At 38.2% G+C, this 16,044-nt stretch overlaps 1 protein-coding gene and 1 pseudogene across 5 annotated transcripts in view; one reads left to right on the top strand and one right to left on the bottom strand.

The window, feature by feature from the left end:
- CFAP70 (cilia and flagella associated protein 70) overlaps positions 1 to 16,044 on the top strand; it is a 122,145-nt gene that overhangs the window by 14,970 nt on the left and 91,131 nt on the right. For all 5 annotated transcript variants that reach the window (XM_035021391.1, XM_035021384.1, XM_035021388.1 and 2 more), the window contains 2 exons: positions 14,506 to 14,604; positions 14,774 to 14,853. In XM_035021391.1, the coding sequence (XP_034877282.1) occupies positions 14,506 to 14,604; positions 14,774 to 14,853 (179 nt within the window). The remainder of the gene's footprint in view (positions 1 to 14,505; positions 14,605 to 14,773; positions 14,854 to 16,044) is intronic.
- Positions 9,510 to 10,370, bottom strand: LOC118021462 (annotated as a pseudogene).

Genomic DNA, 16,044 nt, shown 5'->3' with positions numbered 1-16,044 from the left:
ACTGGTGCAGCCACTGTGGAAAACAGTATGGAGGCTCCTCAAAAAATTAAAAATAGAATTACTATATGATCCAGTAATTCCCTATTGGACATTTACTCAAAGAATATGAAAACACTAATCTAAAAAGTTATATGCACCCCAATGTTTATTGCAGCATTATTTACAATAGCTAAATATGGAAGCAACCCAAGTGTCCATCAATAGAGGAATGGATAAAGAAAATGTGGTATATATATACAATGGAATATTACTCAACCATAAAAAAGAATGAAATTTTGCCATTTGCAAAAACATGGATGGATCTAGAGGATATAATGTTAAGTGAAACAACAGAGAGAAATACCATATGATCTCACTCATATGGATTTTAAGAAATAAAAAAAGAGAAAAACCAAAAAACAGACTCTTAACTATAGAAAACAAACTAGTGGTTACCAGAGAGAAGTGGGTGGGAAGATGGGTGAAATAGGTGAAGGGGATTAAAAGTACACTTATCATGATGAGCATTGAGTAATGTATAGAATTGTTGTATCACCATATTGTACACTTGAAACTAATATAACAGTGTATGTTAATTATACTGGAATTAAAAATAAGTAAACAAATAAAATTTTAAAAAACAAGGAACATTTCAAATCAACAATCTAACTATACCGCTTAAGGAACTAGAAAAAGAAGAACAAAATTCCAAAACCCACAGAAGAAAGGAAATAATAAAAACTAGAGCAGAAGTAGGCAAAATACAGAATAAAAAACAACACAGAAAATCAATGAAACCAAAAGTCAGGTTTTTAAAAAAGATTTATTTATTCTAGGGAGAGAGAGAGTGCACATGAGTGGGGGAAGGGGCAGAGGGAGAGGGAGAATCCCCAAGCAGACTCCCCACTGAATGGGGAGCCTGACATGGGGCTGGATCCCAGCACCCTGCGATCATGACCTGAACTGAAATCAAGAGTTAGATGCTTACTTGACTGAGCCACCCAGGTGCCCCCCAAAGTCAGTTTTTTTAAAAGATCAACAAAATTCACAAACCTCTAGCTAGACGGACTAAGAAAAAATAGAGAAGACTCATATAACTAAAGTTAGAAATTAAAGTGGGGATATTACTACCAATTATACAGAAATTAAAAGTGTAAGTGAGTACTATGAAAAATTATTCAACAAATGGGATAACCTAGATGAAATGGACAAATTCCTAGGGACACAAAACTACCAGATTAAAGCACAAGGAAAGAAAATCTTAATAGAACTATAACTATTAAGGAGATTAAATCAGTGATTTAAAAAAATCTCTCAAAGAAAAGTCCTGGGCCTGATGGCTTCACCAGTGAATTCTACCAAATTCTTGAAGAACTAACACCAATACTACTAAAACTTTCCCAAAAAAAATTGAAGAGGAGAGAATATTCCTAACTCATTCTATGAGGCCAGCATTATCCTGACACTGAAGCCAGACAAGGACACTATAAGAAAACTACAAACCAATAACTCTTATGAACATTGATGCACAAGTACTCAACAAAGTACTAGCAAACGAAGTTGAACAGCATATGAACAGAATTATGCCCCTTGACCAGGGGAATTTATTCTTGGAATGCAAGGATGGCTTAACATACAACTCCATCTATGTAATAAATCAAATCAACAGAATGAAAACCCCCCACATAATATCTCACTTGATAGAGAAAAAGCTTTTGACAAAATTCAACACCATTTCATGAAATAAACACTCAGCAAAGTAGGAATAGAGGGAAACTACCTCAAAATGATAAAAGCCATATATAAACATTTCTCAATGAACATTATACTCAATGGTGAAAGACTGAAAATATTCCCTCTAAGATCAGGAGCAAGGCAAGGATTCCTGCTTTCACTTCTTTTCAAAATAATATTAAACGTTCTAGCCAAAGCAGTTAGGCAAGAAAAAGAAATAAAAGACATCCAAATTGGAAAGGAAGAAATAAAATGATCTCTGTTGCAGGTTATATAATCAGTTTTATATATGATTATATGTAGAAAACCTTAAAGATCACACACACACACACACACACACACACACACACACACACACCCCAGAATAAATGATATAAATGATTTTGGTAAAGCAGCAGGATATGGGGTGCCTGAGTGGCTCAGTCAGTTTCGCATCTGACTCTTGATTTTGGCTCAGGTCATGATCTCAGGGTCATGAGATCAAGCCCCATGTCAGGCTCCATGCCCACACAGAGTCTGCTTGGGTTTTCTCTCCCTCGGCCCTTCCCCTCTGCTCTCCAAATGGATGAATGGATGAATGAATGAATGAATAATAAATAAATCTTTTTTTTTAAAAATGCAGGATACAAATTCAGCAAATACCAGTTGCATTTCTATATACTAACCGTGAACAACACGAAAAGTAAGTTATAAATCAATTCCATCAAAAGGAATAAAATACTTAAGAATTAACTCAGTTATTTAATTAGGTTCTTTTTTTTATTATGTTATATTAGTCATCATACATTATATCATTAGTTTTTGATGTAGTGTTCCATGATGCATTGTTTGTGTATAACACCCAGTGCCATTCAATACGTGCCCTCCTTAATACCCATCACTGGCCTAACCCATCCCCCCACCCGCCTCCCCTCTAAAACCCTCAGTTTGTTTCTCAGAGTCCATAGTCTCTCATGGTTCATCTCCCCCTCCAATTTCACCCCCTTCATTTTTCCCTTCCTACTATCTTCTTCTTCTTTTTTTTTTTTTTTTTAACATATAATGTATTATTTGTTTCAGAGGTACAGGTCTGTGATTCATCAGTCTTACACAATTCACAGCACTCACCATAGCACATACCCTCCCCAGTGTCCATCACCCAGCCACCCTATCCCTCCCACCCCCCACCACTCCAGCAACCCTTAGTTTGTTTCCTGAGATTAAGAATTCTTCATATCAGTGAGATCATATGATACTTGTCTTTCTCTGATTGACTTATTTCGCTTCGCATAATACCCTCTAGTTCCATCCACGTCATTACAAATGGCAAGATTTCTTTTTTGATGGCTGCATAATATTCCATTGTATATATATACCACATCTTCTTTATCCATCCATCTGCTGATGGACATCTAGGCTCTTTCCATAGTTTGGCTATTGTGGACAATGCTGCTATAAACATTGGGGTGCAGGTGCCCCTTCGGATCACTATATTTGTATGTTTGGGGTAAATACCCAGTAGTGCAATTGCTGGGTCATAGGGTAGCTCATTTTCAACTTTTTGAGGAACCTCCATACTGTTTTCCTGAGTGGCTGCACCAGCTTGCATTCCCAACAGTGTAGGAGGGTTTCCCTTTCTCCGCATCCTTGCCAAAATCTGTCATTTCCTGACTTGTTAATTTTAGCCATTCTGACGGGTGTGAGGTGGTATCTCATTGAGGTTTTGATTTGTATTTCCCTGATGCTGAGCGATGTTGAGCACTTTTTCATGTGTCTGTTGGCCATTTGGATGTCTTCTTTGCAGAAATGTTTGTTCATGTCTTCTGCCTATTTCTTGATTGGATTATTGGTTCTCTGGGTGTTGAGTTTGATAAGTTCCTTATAGATTTTGGATACTAGCCCTTTATCTGATATGTCATTTGCAAATATCTTCTCCCATTCTGTCGATTGTCTCTTGGTTTTGTTGACTGTTTCCTTTGCTGTGCAAAAACTTTTTATCTTGATGAAGTCCCAATAGTTCATTTTTGCCCTTGCTTCCCTTGCCTTTGGCAATGTTTCTAGGAAGAAGTTTCTGCGGCTGAGGTCGAAGAGGTTGCTGCCTGTGTTCTCCTCAAGGATTTTGATGGATTCCTGTCTCACATTTAGGTTTTTCATCCATTTGAGTCTATTTTTGTGTGTGGTGTAAGGAAAGGGTCCAGTTTCATTCTTCTGCATGTGGTTGTCCAATTTTCCCAACACCATTTGTTGAAGAGACTGTCTTTTCCATTGGACATTCTTTCCTGCTTTATCAAAGATGAGTTGACCATAGAGTTGAGGATCCATTTCTGGGCTCTCTATTCTGTTCCATTGATCTATGTGTCTGTTTTTGTGGCAGTAACATACTGTCTTGGTGATGACAGCTTTGTAATAGAGCTTGAAGTCCGGAATTGTGATGCTACCAGCTTTGCTTTTCTTTTTCAACATTCCTCTGGCTATTCGGGGTCTTTTCTAGTTCCACACAAATTTTAGGATTATTTGTCCCATTTCTTTGAAAAAAGTTGATGATATTTTATAGTGATTGCATTAAATGTGTAGATTGCTCTGGGTAGCATTGACATTTTCACAATATTTGTTCTTCCAATCCATGAGCATGGAGTGTTTTTCCATTTCTTTGTGTCTTCCTCAATTTCTTTCATGAGCATTCTATAGTTTTCTGAGTACAGATTCTTTGCCTCTTTGGTTAGATTTATACCTAGGTATGTTATGGTGTTGGGTGCAATTGTAAATGGGATCGACTCCTAAATTTCTCTTTCTTCTGTCTTGTTGTTGGTGTATAGAAATGCAACTGATTTTTGTGCATTGATTTTATATCCTGCCAACTTTACTGAATTCCTGTATGAGTGCCAGCAGTTTTGGGGTGGAGTCTTTTAGGTTTTCCACGTAAAGTATCATATCATCTGCAAAGTGAGAGTTTGACTTCTTCTTCACCGATTTGGATGCCTTTTATTTCTTTTTGTTGTCTGATTGCTGAGGCTAGGACTTCTAGTACTATGTTGAATAGCAGTGGTGATAGTGGACATCCCTGCCATGTTCCTGACCTTAGGGGAAAAGCTCTCAGTTTTTCCCCAAGGGAATGATATTCGCTCTGGGTTTTTCATAGATGGCTTTTATGATATAGAGGTATGTACCCTCTATCCCTGCACTCTGAAGAGTTTTAATCAAGAAAGAATGTTGTACTTTGTCAAATGCTTTTTCTTCATCTATTGAGAGGATCATATGGTTCTTGTTATTTCTTTTATTAATATATTGTATCACATTGATTGATTTGCAGATGTTAAACCAACCATGCAGCCCAGGAATAAATCCCACTTGGTCAGGGTGAATAATCCTTTTAATGTACTGTTGGATCCTGTTGGCTAGTATTTTGGTGAGAATTTTTGCATCCATGTTCATCAGGGATATTGGTCTGTAATTCTCCTTTTTGGTGGGGTCTTTGTCTGGTTTTGGGATCAAGGTAATGCTGGCCTCATAAAATGAGGTTGGAAGGTTTCCTTCCATTTCTATTTTTTGGAACAGTTTCAGAAGAATAGGTATTAATTCTTCTTTAAATGTTTGGTAGAATTCCCCTGGGAAGCCATCTGGCCCTGGGCTCTTAATTGTTGGGAAATTTTTTATTACTGCTTCAATTTCCTTACTGGTTATGGGTCTGTTCAGGTTTTCTATTTCTTCCTGGTTCAGTTTTGGTAGTTTATACATCTCTAGGAATACATCCATTTCTTCCAGATTATCTAATATGCTGGCATATAGTTGCTCATAATATGTTCTTATAATTGTTTGTATTTCTTTGGTGTTGGTTGTGATTTCTCCTCTTTCATTCATGATTTTATGTATTTGGGTCCTTTCTCTTTTCTTTTTGATAAGTCTGGCCAGGGGTTTATCAATCTTGTTAATTCTTTCAAAGAACCAGCTCCTAGTTTCATTGATCTCTTCTACTGTTCTTTTGGTTTCTATTTCATTGATTTCTGCTCTGATCTTTATTATTTCTCTTCTCCTGCTCGGTTTAGGCTTTACTTGCTGTTCTTTCTCCAGCTCCTTTAGGTTTAGGGTTAGGTTGTGTACTTGAGACCTTTCTTGTTTCTTGAGAAAGGCTTGTATTGCCATATACTTTCCTCTTAGGACTCCCTTTGCTGCATCCCAAAGATTTAGAACAGTTGTGTTTTCATTTTCATTTGTTTTCATGAATTTTTTTAATTCTTCTTTAATTTCCTGTTTGACCCATTCATTCTTTAGTAGGATGCTATTTAGCCTCCATGTATTTGAGTTCTTTCTGACTTTCCTCTTGTGATTAAGTTCTAGTTTCAAAGCATTGTGGTCTGAAAATAGGCAGAGAATGATCCCAATCTTTTGGTACCGGTTGAGACTTGATTAATGACCTAGGATGTGATCTATTCTGGAGAATGTTCCATGGGCACTAGAGAAGAATGTGTATTCTGTTGCTTTGGGATGGAATGTTCTGAATATATCTGTGAAGTCCATTTTGTCCAGTGTGTCATTTAAAGTCTTTATTTCCTTGTTGACCTTTTGTTTAGATGATTTGTCCATTTCAGTGAGGGGCGTGTTAAAGTCTCCCACTATTGTTGTATTGTTGTTGATGTGTTTCTTTGCTTTTGTTATTAATTGGCTTATATAATTGGCTGCTCCCATGTTAGGGGCATAGATATTTACAACTGTTAGGTTTTCTTGTTGGATAGACCCTTTAAGTATGATATAGTGTCCTTCCTCGTCTCTTATTATAGTCTTTCGGTTTAAAATCTAATTTGTCTGATATAAGGATTGCCACCCCAGCTTTCTTTTGGTGTCCATTAGCATGGTAAGTGGTTTTCCACACCCTCACTTTAAATCTGGAGGTGTCTTTGGGTCTAAAATGAGTCTTTTGCAGACAGCATATCGATGGGTCTTGTTTTTTTATCCAGTCTGATAGCCTGTGTCTTTCGATTGGGGCATTTAGCCCATTTACATTCAGGGTAACTATTGAAAGATAGGAATTTAGTGCTGTTGTATTGCCTGTAAGGTGACTGTTACTGTATATTGTCTGTGTTCCTTTCTCGTCTATGTTACTTTTAGGCTCTCTCTTTGCTTAGATGACCTCTTTCAATATTTCTTCTGGGCTGGTTTCGTGTTTGCAAATTCCTTTAGTTTTTGTTTGTCCTGGAAGCTTATCTCTCCTTCTATTTTCAATGACAGCCTAGCTGGATATAGTATTCTTGGCTGCATATTTTTCTCATTTAGTGCTCTGAATATATCATGCCAGTCCTTTCTGGCCTGCCAGGTCTCTGTGGCTAGGTCTGTTGCCAATCTCATGTTTCTACCATTGTAGGTTACCTATCTCTTGTCTCTAGCTGCTTTCAGGATTTTCTCTTTATCTCTGAAACTCGTAAGTTTTACTATTAGATGTCAGGGTGTTGACCTATTTTTATTGATTTTGAGGAGGGTTCTCTGTGGCACCTGGATTTTGATGCCTGTTTCCTTCCCCCAATTAGGGAGGTTCTCTGCTATAATTTGCTCCAATATACCTTCTGTCCCTCTCTCTCTTCTTCTTCTGGGATCCCAATTATTGTAATATTATTTCATCTTATGGTATCACTTATCTCTTGAATTCTGCTCTCGTGATCCAGTAGTTGTTTATCTCTCTGTTTCTCAGCTTCTTTGTTCTCTATCATTTGGTCTTCTAGATCACTAATTCTCTCTTCTGCCTCATTTATCCTAGCAGTTAGAGCCTCCATTTTTTATTGTACCTCATTAATAGCCTTTTTGATTTTGACTTGGTTAGATTTTAGTTCTTTTATTTCTCCAGAAAGGGATTCTCTAGTAGCTTCTATGCTTTTTCAAGCCCAGCTAGTATCTTTATAATCGTCATTCTGAACTCTAGTTCCAACATCTTATTAATGTCCATATTGATTAAGTCACTGGCAGTTGGTACTGCCTCTTTTTCTTTTTTTTTTTGAGGTGAGTTTTTCCATCTTGTCATTTTGTCCAGAGAAGAATAGATGAATGAGAGAACAAAATGCTAATGGGGTAACAACGACCCCAGAAAAATATACACTAAACAAATCAGAAGAGACCTGAAACCAGGGGGGGGAGAAAGAAAAAAAAAAGAATATGGTCAAATATGATCAGGCTGGTGAATAGATCAGTGCCACACACTAGATTTGGGGCATATTTTCGTCTGTTAGGAGAAACTGCCTCCCAAAATTTTAAAGAAAGAAAAACTTATATATGTACAAAAATAAGGGTAAGTACAATGAAGGGATGGAATATGACTGTAAAGATGAAAATTATAAAAGATTTTATAAAAGGAATTGATAAGATAAGAAGTTGGTTGAAAAAAGGAAGAAGAGATATTAAAAAAGAACAAAAAAAGTGGGCAGGGAGAGAATGTGATCAGACAGGAGACTAGAACAAAGCCATACACTAGAGATTTAGGATATATTTTGGTCTGTTAGAAGAAACTGTATCCCAAAATTTTAAAGAGAGAACAACTTATATATATACAAAAGATAAGGTTAACTACAATGAAGGGATAGAATATGACACTAAAAATGAAAAATAGAAAAGATTTTTTAAAAAGGGATTGATAAGATGTTGGGTGAAAAAGGGAAAAAGAAAAATTTTTAAAAATAGAAAAGGAAAAAATAATGAAAATTTAAAGAATTAACTTTGAAAGATTAAAGAATCATGCGGGAAAAAAGCCATGAATTCTATGGAATTCTAGGGGAATACTAGTGCTGGAGTTCTGCTGTTCTCAGTGATTAGTAAACTTGGTCTTGCTGGCTGTTCTTGTTGATCTTCTCAGAGAGGGGCCTGTTGCAGTGATTCTCAAATGTCTTTGCCCGAGGCCGAATTGCCCCCCACCCCCGCCAAGGGCCTGGCTAAGTAATCTGCTCGGGTTTGCTCTCGGTAGCTTTTGTTCCCTGCAAGCTTTCCATACAGCTTTGGAGGACAAGAAAGAAAATGGAGGCCTCCCAATCTCTGGTCCCGGAGGAGCCGAGAGGTTGGGGCCCCACTTCTGAGTGAGCCGCCAGAGAAAAGCAGTCAGTCACTCCTCTCTTCTTGGTCTCCGGTCACACTCTGTGCTCACTCAGCCTGAGACCAAGCATTTCTATCTCTGGCACACGACCCTGTTTGTAGTCTCCAAACCCAGCAGATCCCTGCAGTGCACTCCTGCGCCACTCCTCCCAGGGGAGGAAGGGGAGTCTCCCCGGATCTGCCGCTTGTTGGGTCCCTGCTGGAAGAGCAGTGGCCCGACTGTGCCACGGATCATGGTTTATGGCAACCCCGAGCTAAGAGCCCACTCCTTGGCTCTGTCTCTGCAGCTGGCTTCCCTGCTCTGATACCTGGGAGCTCTGCTGCACTCAGGCACCCCTGGTCTTTCTGTGACCCCGAGGGTCCTGAGACCACACTGTCCCAGCAAGGGTTCCACCCCCCGCTTAGCCACTGGAGCGACGTCCCTCAGCGGAGTCGACTTCTAAAAGTTCTGATTTTGTGCTCCGCGGCTCTATCACTTGCCAGAAGTGGCCAAAGGAGGCCCCCTCCCCTGCCGTCTATCCTCCTGAATATCACCTGGGATTCACTTCTCCCCACGTCCTACCTTCCAGAAAGTGGTCGCTTTTCTGTTCAGAGAGTTGCTACTATTCTTTTATTTGATCTCCTGTTGAGTTTATAGGTGTTCAGAATGGTTTGATACCTATCTAGCTGATTTCCTGGGACCAGATGAAATTTAGGTCTCCTACTCTTCTGCCATCTTGCTCCTCCCCCTAATGAGGTTCTTTGTAAGAAATTTAGAACACCAATTTGTGAGGGTTAACTCCATTTGTGAGAGAAAACACAGAGCAGAGGTAGCTCTGAAGCTGTGAAACAGCTTTGATTTTTGGCAGAATTTGCAAGTCCATAGCTTTCTGATCAATCTTGCTCTGCTCTGTAATCTCGTGTTTCTCTTTCTTGGTGTCAGAGATCTCACCTTCCTGGTGTCTGGGCTTATGCAGCTTCTTCTTCTTGAAGTAAGCATCAGTGAGATGTTTGGGGATTTTCACACTGCTGATATCAATTTTGGTAGAAGTGGCAATGATGAATTTCTGGTGTGTTCTACGCAGAGGAACTTGATTGAGGGATGGCAGTCCATTCACAAGTAGTAAGCCACTGCTCAGTTGCTTCAGGAAAACTACCCTCTCGCTCTGTGGCACCCAGTGAGGATGATCAAAATGGTCCCAGGAGTGATGTTAGCTCACAGTTTTCTCACATGCTGACTCAAAGGTTTTTGCCATGGCTTAACAGGTTTCGAGGCACATCTTCAGTAGGATAATACCTAGGCATTTTGTGAAGCTTAACCACTCGGGTACCACCGTTCTTGTCACCACCAACTGGTTTTGTGAAAGTAGCAAAAACCTTCTCCTTTCTCTTTTCAACCCTGGATTTAGCTGCCAAATACTTCTTCTCGCACATGGCCTTTCTGGAATACATAGCCGATGGGAAATATCTGCCAATTCCACTAACTAGGATGGGTTTCAGCTGCAGTGGGGCTTCCCCTTCTTTGGCATTTTAGCCTTGGGGTTACCCTTCTTAGCCTTGCCACCAGCATCAGCCTCCTTGGCTTCCAGTTTCTTTTCCTTAGTATCCGGCTTCTCAGCTTTTTCGCCCACCATCTTGCAAGATGGGAAAGAGCTCTAAGAATTAACTGAACCAAGAAGATGAAAGACTTGTACAATGAAAACTACAAAACATTGCTGAAAGAAATTAAAGATATACAAATAAATTGACACACATCCCATATTCATGGTTTGGAAAAGTTAATATTGTTAAAATGTCAATACTACCCAAAGTGATTTACAGAGTCAATGCAATCCCTATCAAAATCCCAATGATTTTTTTTTTTTTTGCAGAAATAGAAAAATCCATCCTAAAATTCATATGGAATCCAAGAGACCCCCAAATAGCCAAAATGAGCCTGAAAATGAGCAAAGTTGGAGGTCTCACACTTACTGTTTTCAAAACTTACTACAAAACTAGAGCAATCAAAAAAGTATGGTATTGGCAGAAAGAGATATATATAACAATGGAACAGAATAGAGAGCCCAGAAATAACCCCTCACACAAATGGTCAAATGATTTTTGACAAGGGTGCCTAGCCCATTTAATGAGGAAAGGACAGTCTTTTCAACAATAGGTGCTAGGAAAACTGGATACCCATATACAGAAGAATGAACTTGGACCATTACCTAACACCATATATGAAAATTAACTCAGGATGGATTAAGGACCTAAATGCAAGACTGGAAACAATAAAACTCCTAGAAGAATATAAAGGACAAAGCTTCATGATATTAGATTTGGCAATGATTTCTTGGATAGGATACTAAACTGTGGAAGGAGCTGAGATGCCCTTCAACAGACAAATGGATAAAGAAAATGTGGTGCGTATATACAATGGAATATTACTCATCCATCAGAAAGGATGAATACCCACCATTTGCATCGACATGGTTGGAACTGGAGGGGATTATGCTAAGTGAAATAAGTCAAGTAGAGAAAGACAATTATCATATGGTTTCACTTACTTGTGGAACATAAGGAATAGCATGGAAGACATTAGGAGAAGGAAAGGAAATCAGAGGGGGAGCTGAGCTGTGAGAGACTATGGACTATGGGAAACAATCTGAGGGTTTCAGAGGGGAGAGGGTGGGGGAATGGGTTAGCCCCGTGATGGGTATTAAGGAGGGCATGTATTGCATGGAGCATTGGGTGTTATATGCAAACAATGAATCATGGAACACTACATCAAAAACTAATGATGTACTGTATGGTGACATAACATAATAATAAAAAAAAAGGATGCTAAAGGCACAGGTAACAAAAGAAAGAGCAAAATTAGGGGCACCTGGGTGGCTCGGTTGGGCAACTGACTCTTGGTTTCGGTTTGGGTCTTGATGTTAGCATCAAGGTATCAAGCCCCCTGTTGGGCTCTGCACTTGGCTTGGAGTCTCCCTGAGATTCTACACCCCTTTGTCACCCCCCATCCCTGCTCACACTTAATCTTTCTAAAATAAATAAGTAAATAAATAAATAAATAAATAAAATTTTAAAAAGAGACAGAGAAATTGGACTTCATGAAAAAAAATTTTTTTTAAAAGATTTTATTTATTTGACAGAGAGAGACACAGCGAGAGAGGGAACACAAGCAGGGGGAGAGGGAGAGGGAGAAGCAGGCTTCCCGCTGAGCAGAGAGCCTGATGTGGGACTTGATTCCAGGACCCTGGGATCATGACCTGAGCCGAAGGCGGACACTTAACGACTGACCCACCCAGGCACCCTGGACTTAGTGAAAATTTAAATATCTTGTGCATCAAAAGACCTATCTATGAGTAAAAAAGCAGCTCACAGAATGACAGAAAAATATTTGCAAATCATATATCTGATAAGGAATTAATATTCAGAATATAACAACAAAAACCAACCTAATTCAAAAACTGGCAAAGGACTTGAATAGACATTTCTCCAAACATCTACAAATGGCCAATGAGCACATGAAAAAGTGTGCAACATCACTAATCATTAGAGAAATGCAAACCAAAACTATAATGAGATATCACCTCATACATATTAGAATGGAACTGGAGGGGATTATGCTAAGTGAAATAAGTCAAGTAGAGATCTTGTATACTACCATTCTATCAAAAAACCAGAAGACAACTGTTGGCAAGGATGTGGACAAATCGGAATCTGTATGCACTTTTGGTAGGAATGTAAAATGGTATAGTCACTGTGGAAGCTGGTCATTCTTCAAAAAATTAAAAATAGAATTATATGATCCAGCAATTTTACTTATGGGAGTATATCCAAAATAATTGAAGGCAGGGTTTCAAAGAAATATTTGTGCACTGATGTTCATAGAAGCATTATTCACAAAAGGTAAAATGTGGACGGAATCTACATGTCTATCAACAGAATAGATAAGCAAACCGTGGCATATATATACAATTGAATATTATTCAGCCTTAAGAAAGAAAGTCTGACATAATATGCTACATCATGAATGAACTTTGAGTTCAATATACTAACTGAAATAAGCCAGTCACAAAAACACAAATGCTGTATGAGGTACATAATCAAATACATAGGGACAGAAAGGATCCTGGTGGTTGCCGGGGTTGGGGGGAGAATGGGAATTATTGTTTAATCGATATAGAGTTTCAATTTTAGAAGATGAAAAGAGTTATGGAGATGGATGGTGGTGATGGTTACACCAAAAATGTGAATGTGTTTAATACCATTGAGTAGGATGGTGAATTTAATACGCATGTTACCACAATAAAAAAAAAAGACATTAAAAAAAGTATTTTGTGATTACTTTTGAAAACAAAGATCAGAGAGTTTGATAACATACCACATAGGCATGTATGTTATCAAATTGTATTATCTTTGCCAAAAATACTGAAGATGAGCCTAAGTTTACAGGAAACAAGAATTGAGAAACAAATTAAACACCATGGTGGGGTCAGGGAGAGACAAATCCAGAAAATGAGACAGTCTAGAAAACAATTGGGTCTGATGTCTTTAACAAATCAGTGTGATAGAAAAAAATGTATGTGGGAGAAAAGCCTGTTCTAAGTAAAAGAAATGTAAGAAATATGAGAACTGGATGTTCTCATCCAAAGAGAGCACATGTTGGTCTTTGGATCCTAGTTTGAACAAACAAGCTACAAAATAAATTTGGGGATAATTAAGAAATATTAAATGTAGACTGGGCATTAGATTAATTAAGGAATTACACTTAATTTTATTATTATACACTTGCTAGATTGATAAAGTTATTGTGATTATATAGGAAAGTGCCATATTTTGAATTTGTATACTTTAGTATTTAGGGGTAAAATGTCATGATGTCTGTAATTTACTTGAAAGTATTTCAGCAAACAAAAATAGATGAAGCAAATATGACAGCATGTTAACTATTGTTAAATCCAGGTGATGGCTATATAGATATTCATTCAGTATACCAATCTCTCTACTTTTTTGTGTATTTCAAATTTTTCATAACAAATTTTAAGCACATACACTGAGTAATGCTGCAGTGATAAACCTGGTACATACCTTGCATGCTCTGTAAATCACTCTAAGGTCTACTAAGTCCTAGGCAAAATGGGAAAGATCTAGAACATTATTTCAAACTGCAGATTGCGACTTTCTAGTCATTCCTAAAATTGAAGAGGATCATGACCAGTGATTTCTTTTTTTTTTTTTTTAAAGATTTTATTTATTTATTTGAGAGAGAGAGAATGAGAGAGAGCACATGAGAGGGGGAAGGGTCAGAGGGAGAAGCAGACTCCCTGCCGAGCAGGGAGCCCGATGCGGGACTCGATCCAGGGACTCCAGGATCATGACCTGAGCTGAAGGCAGTCGCTTAACCAACTGAGCCACCCAGGCGCCCACCAGTGATTTCTTATACATGAAATAGAATACAAAATGCTTAAGGGTTTCCAGTTAGGAAGTATGAATATTATGTGGAACTTTGTTTTAATCATATACATCAGTTACTTTTATACATATGTGTATACATGATTATGATGTAAAGTCTATTTTTTACTATAACATGTATGCAAAAATTTAATAGGTCACTGAGGTGGTTCAGTATTTTCCACCAGAAGTCACTAACAATGGTGCCTTCTCAAGTTTCAAGTTAATTTCTCTTAAATTTCTTTGACAATGCTTTGTTTGCTGCACTGTGGTTATCTGATGGATGACCCAAACATATTCTCATTTTCTTTGTTTTGATTTTTCTAGTAACTATGACTGAAGTTTTACCAAAGGAAAAGAAACAGAAAGATGAGAAGACTTCAATTCTTGGTCAAGCTGTGGTGGACCTTCTTCCTTTACTGGAAGGTCAGATGTGTGCTTTGCTCAAAAGCAGATATAGGAAAGCTCATAAAATTTAGCTCCAGAGAAGTGCAAAAATCAGCCTTAGTGAATTTGAGGGGTTTGATAAAAAGATGAACACATTTATCTCTGCCTAACCCTTCCTTCTATGGCTTGATTTGCTTTCTTTTTGCAGGAGAGAGTTCATTTGAAACGATGGTCCCCTTGCACCCTGTGCCAGGCTCTCCTTTAGAACTTGTTCGGTCAAGTGTAAAGGTAATCAGAGTTCTAAAGCTCCACTTTCAGCCTGCCGTTGTCTACCAAGTCTGTTTGTTATAAAGATTTGATTCAGTTGAGTCCAGTTCATCAGGTGTATTCTTTTCACAAGCACACAGAATGCTAAGTTCTGGGAAACAAAGATAAGTAAATCAGAGTCCTACTTTAGGAGTCCATAATCTACACGTCATGGGTCATAATCAGTGTGATTAAATAATGGAGTGGAGCATGTGGGCACAGAGTAGTTAGTTATTGGTTACTTTGCCCAGGGGTACACGTAGAGAAAGCTTAATCAAGGAAATGTCCTGATGGATTAAATTGAATAACACGTGAATGCACCTACCACACTTTCTGGCATATTAAGCCTGAATTGGTAGGCTGTGCTAGTCTGGTTTGTCTTCTGGCCTGTGTTTTCCATTCTTCCCGGGGATCGGTAGCTTCTTGGGTCTTTACTTTTGCCACTCTGGTGCAAGTACACTCACTTTCAGCAGATACCACAGCTGCCTTCTGTTTTGCAAAAGTGAAAGAGAGAAAAGGGCCCAAATGACCCAATTATTCCGTTTGCAGTTCCCTAATTAACCACTGCTGTGGGTCCATTCCTGCTTCTTGTTGATTTTGACCTTGGAGCTGCCATAGTCCACTCCTGTGTCTGCTGTGGTCCTCTCTCTCTCTCTTATTTTAGGCTGTGGTTGTTTTCTTTCTAGGTTGTTTGGTTTTTTGTTTTAAGATCTGATTTAATTTGCTTTCTGTCTTTCTAGGATTCCTATAAATATGTAGTCCACTGATAGCAATTCTTATTTTCCAGGGATGTTATAGCATTATTCTTTTATTGGAGGTAAAGATATAATTTAGTATCTTTCTGTAATTCCATGTGACTTGTGCTAGAAAGAGGTATATATCTTTGCTCAGTCTGCCTTCATTGGTCCAGTCTCCCTGCTTATATACTTATATGTACTTATGTTGATTTTCCTTACACATCTTTAGAAGAAAAATTAGTCAAATGGATTATTAGTCCTTAGGATGTTTGTTCATAGTATTTCTGTGTTTGCTTGTTTTACACATTCAATGAAAAGAATATATCACACTTAATTTCCATTCACTTGAGAGTTCTCACTAATTTTATATTTAAGCATCTACACTGATTATTCTCAAGACTCAAAGAGTAAAATGACATAAACCTGTCCTTGGAAA

This window comes from Mirounga leonina, unplaced genomic scaffold (genome assembly GCF_011800145.1).
Source record: "Mirounga leonina isolate KUSES-001 unplaced genomic scaffold, KU_Mleo_1.0 Mir_114, whole genome shotgun sequence".
In the NCBI taxonomy this organism is placed as follows: Eukaryota; Metazoa; Chordata; class Mammalia; order Carnivora; family Phocidae; genus Mirounga; species Mirounga leonina.
The sequence above is the reverse complement of the archived record's forward strand: the minus strand, read 5'-3'. Positions and strand labels throughout refer to the sequence as shown.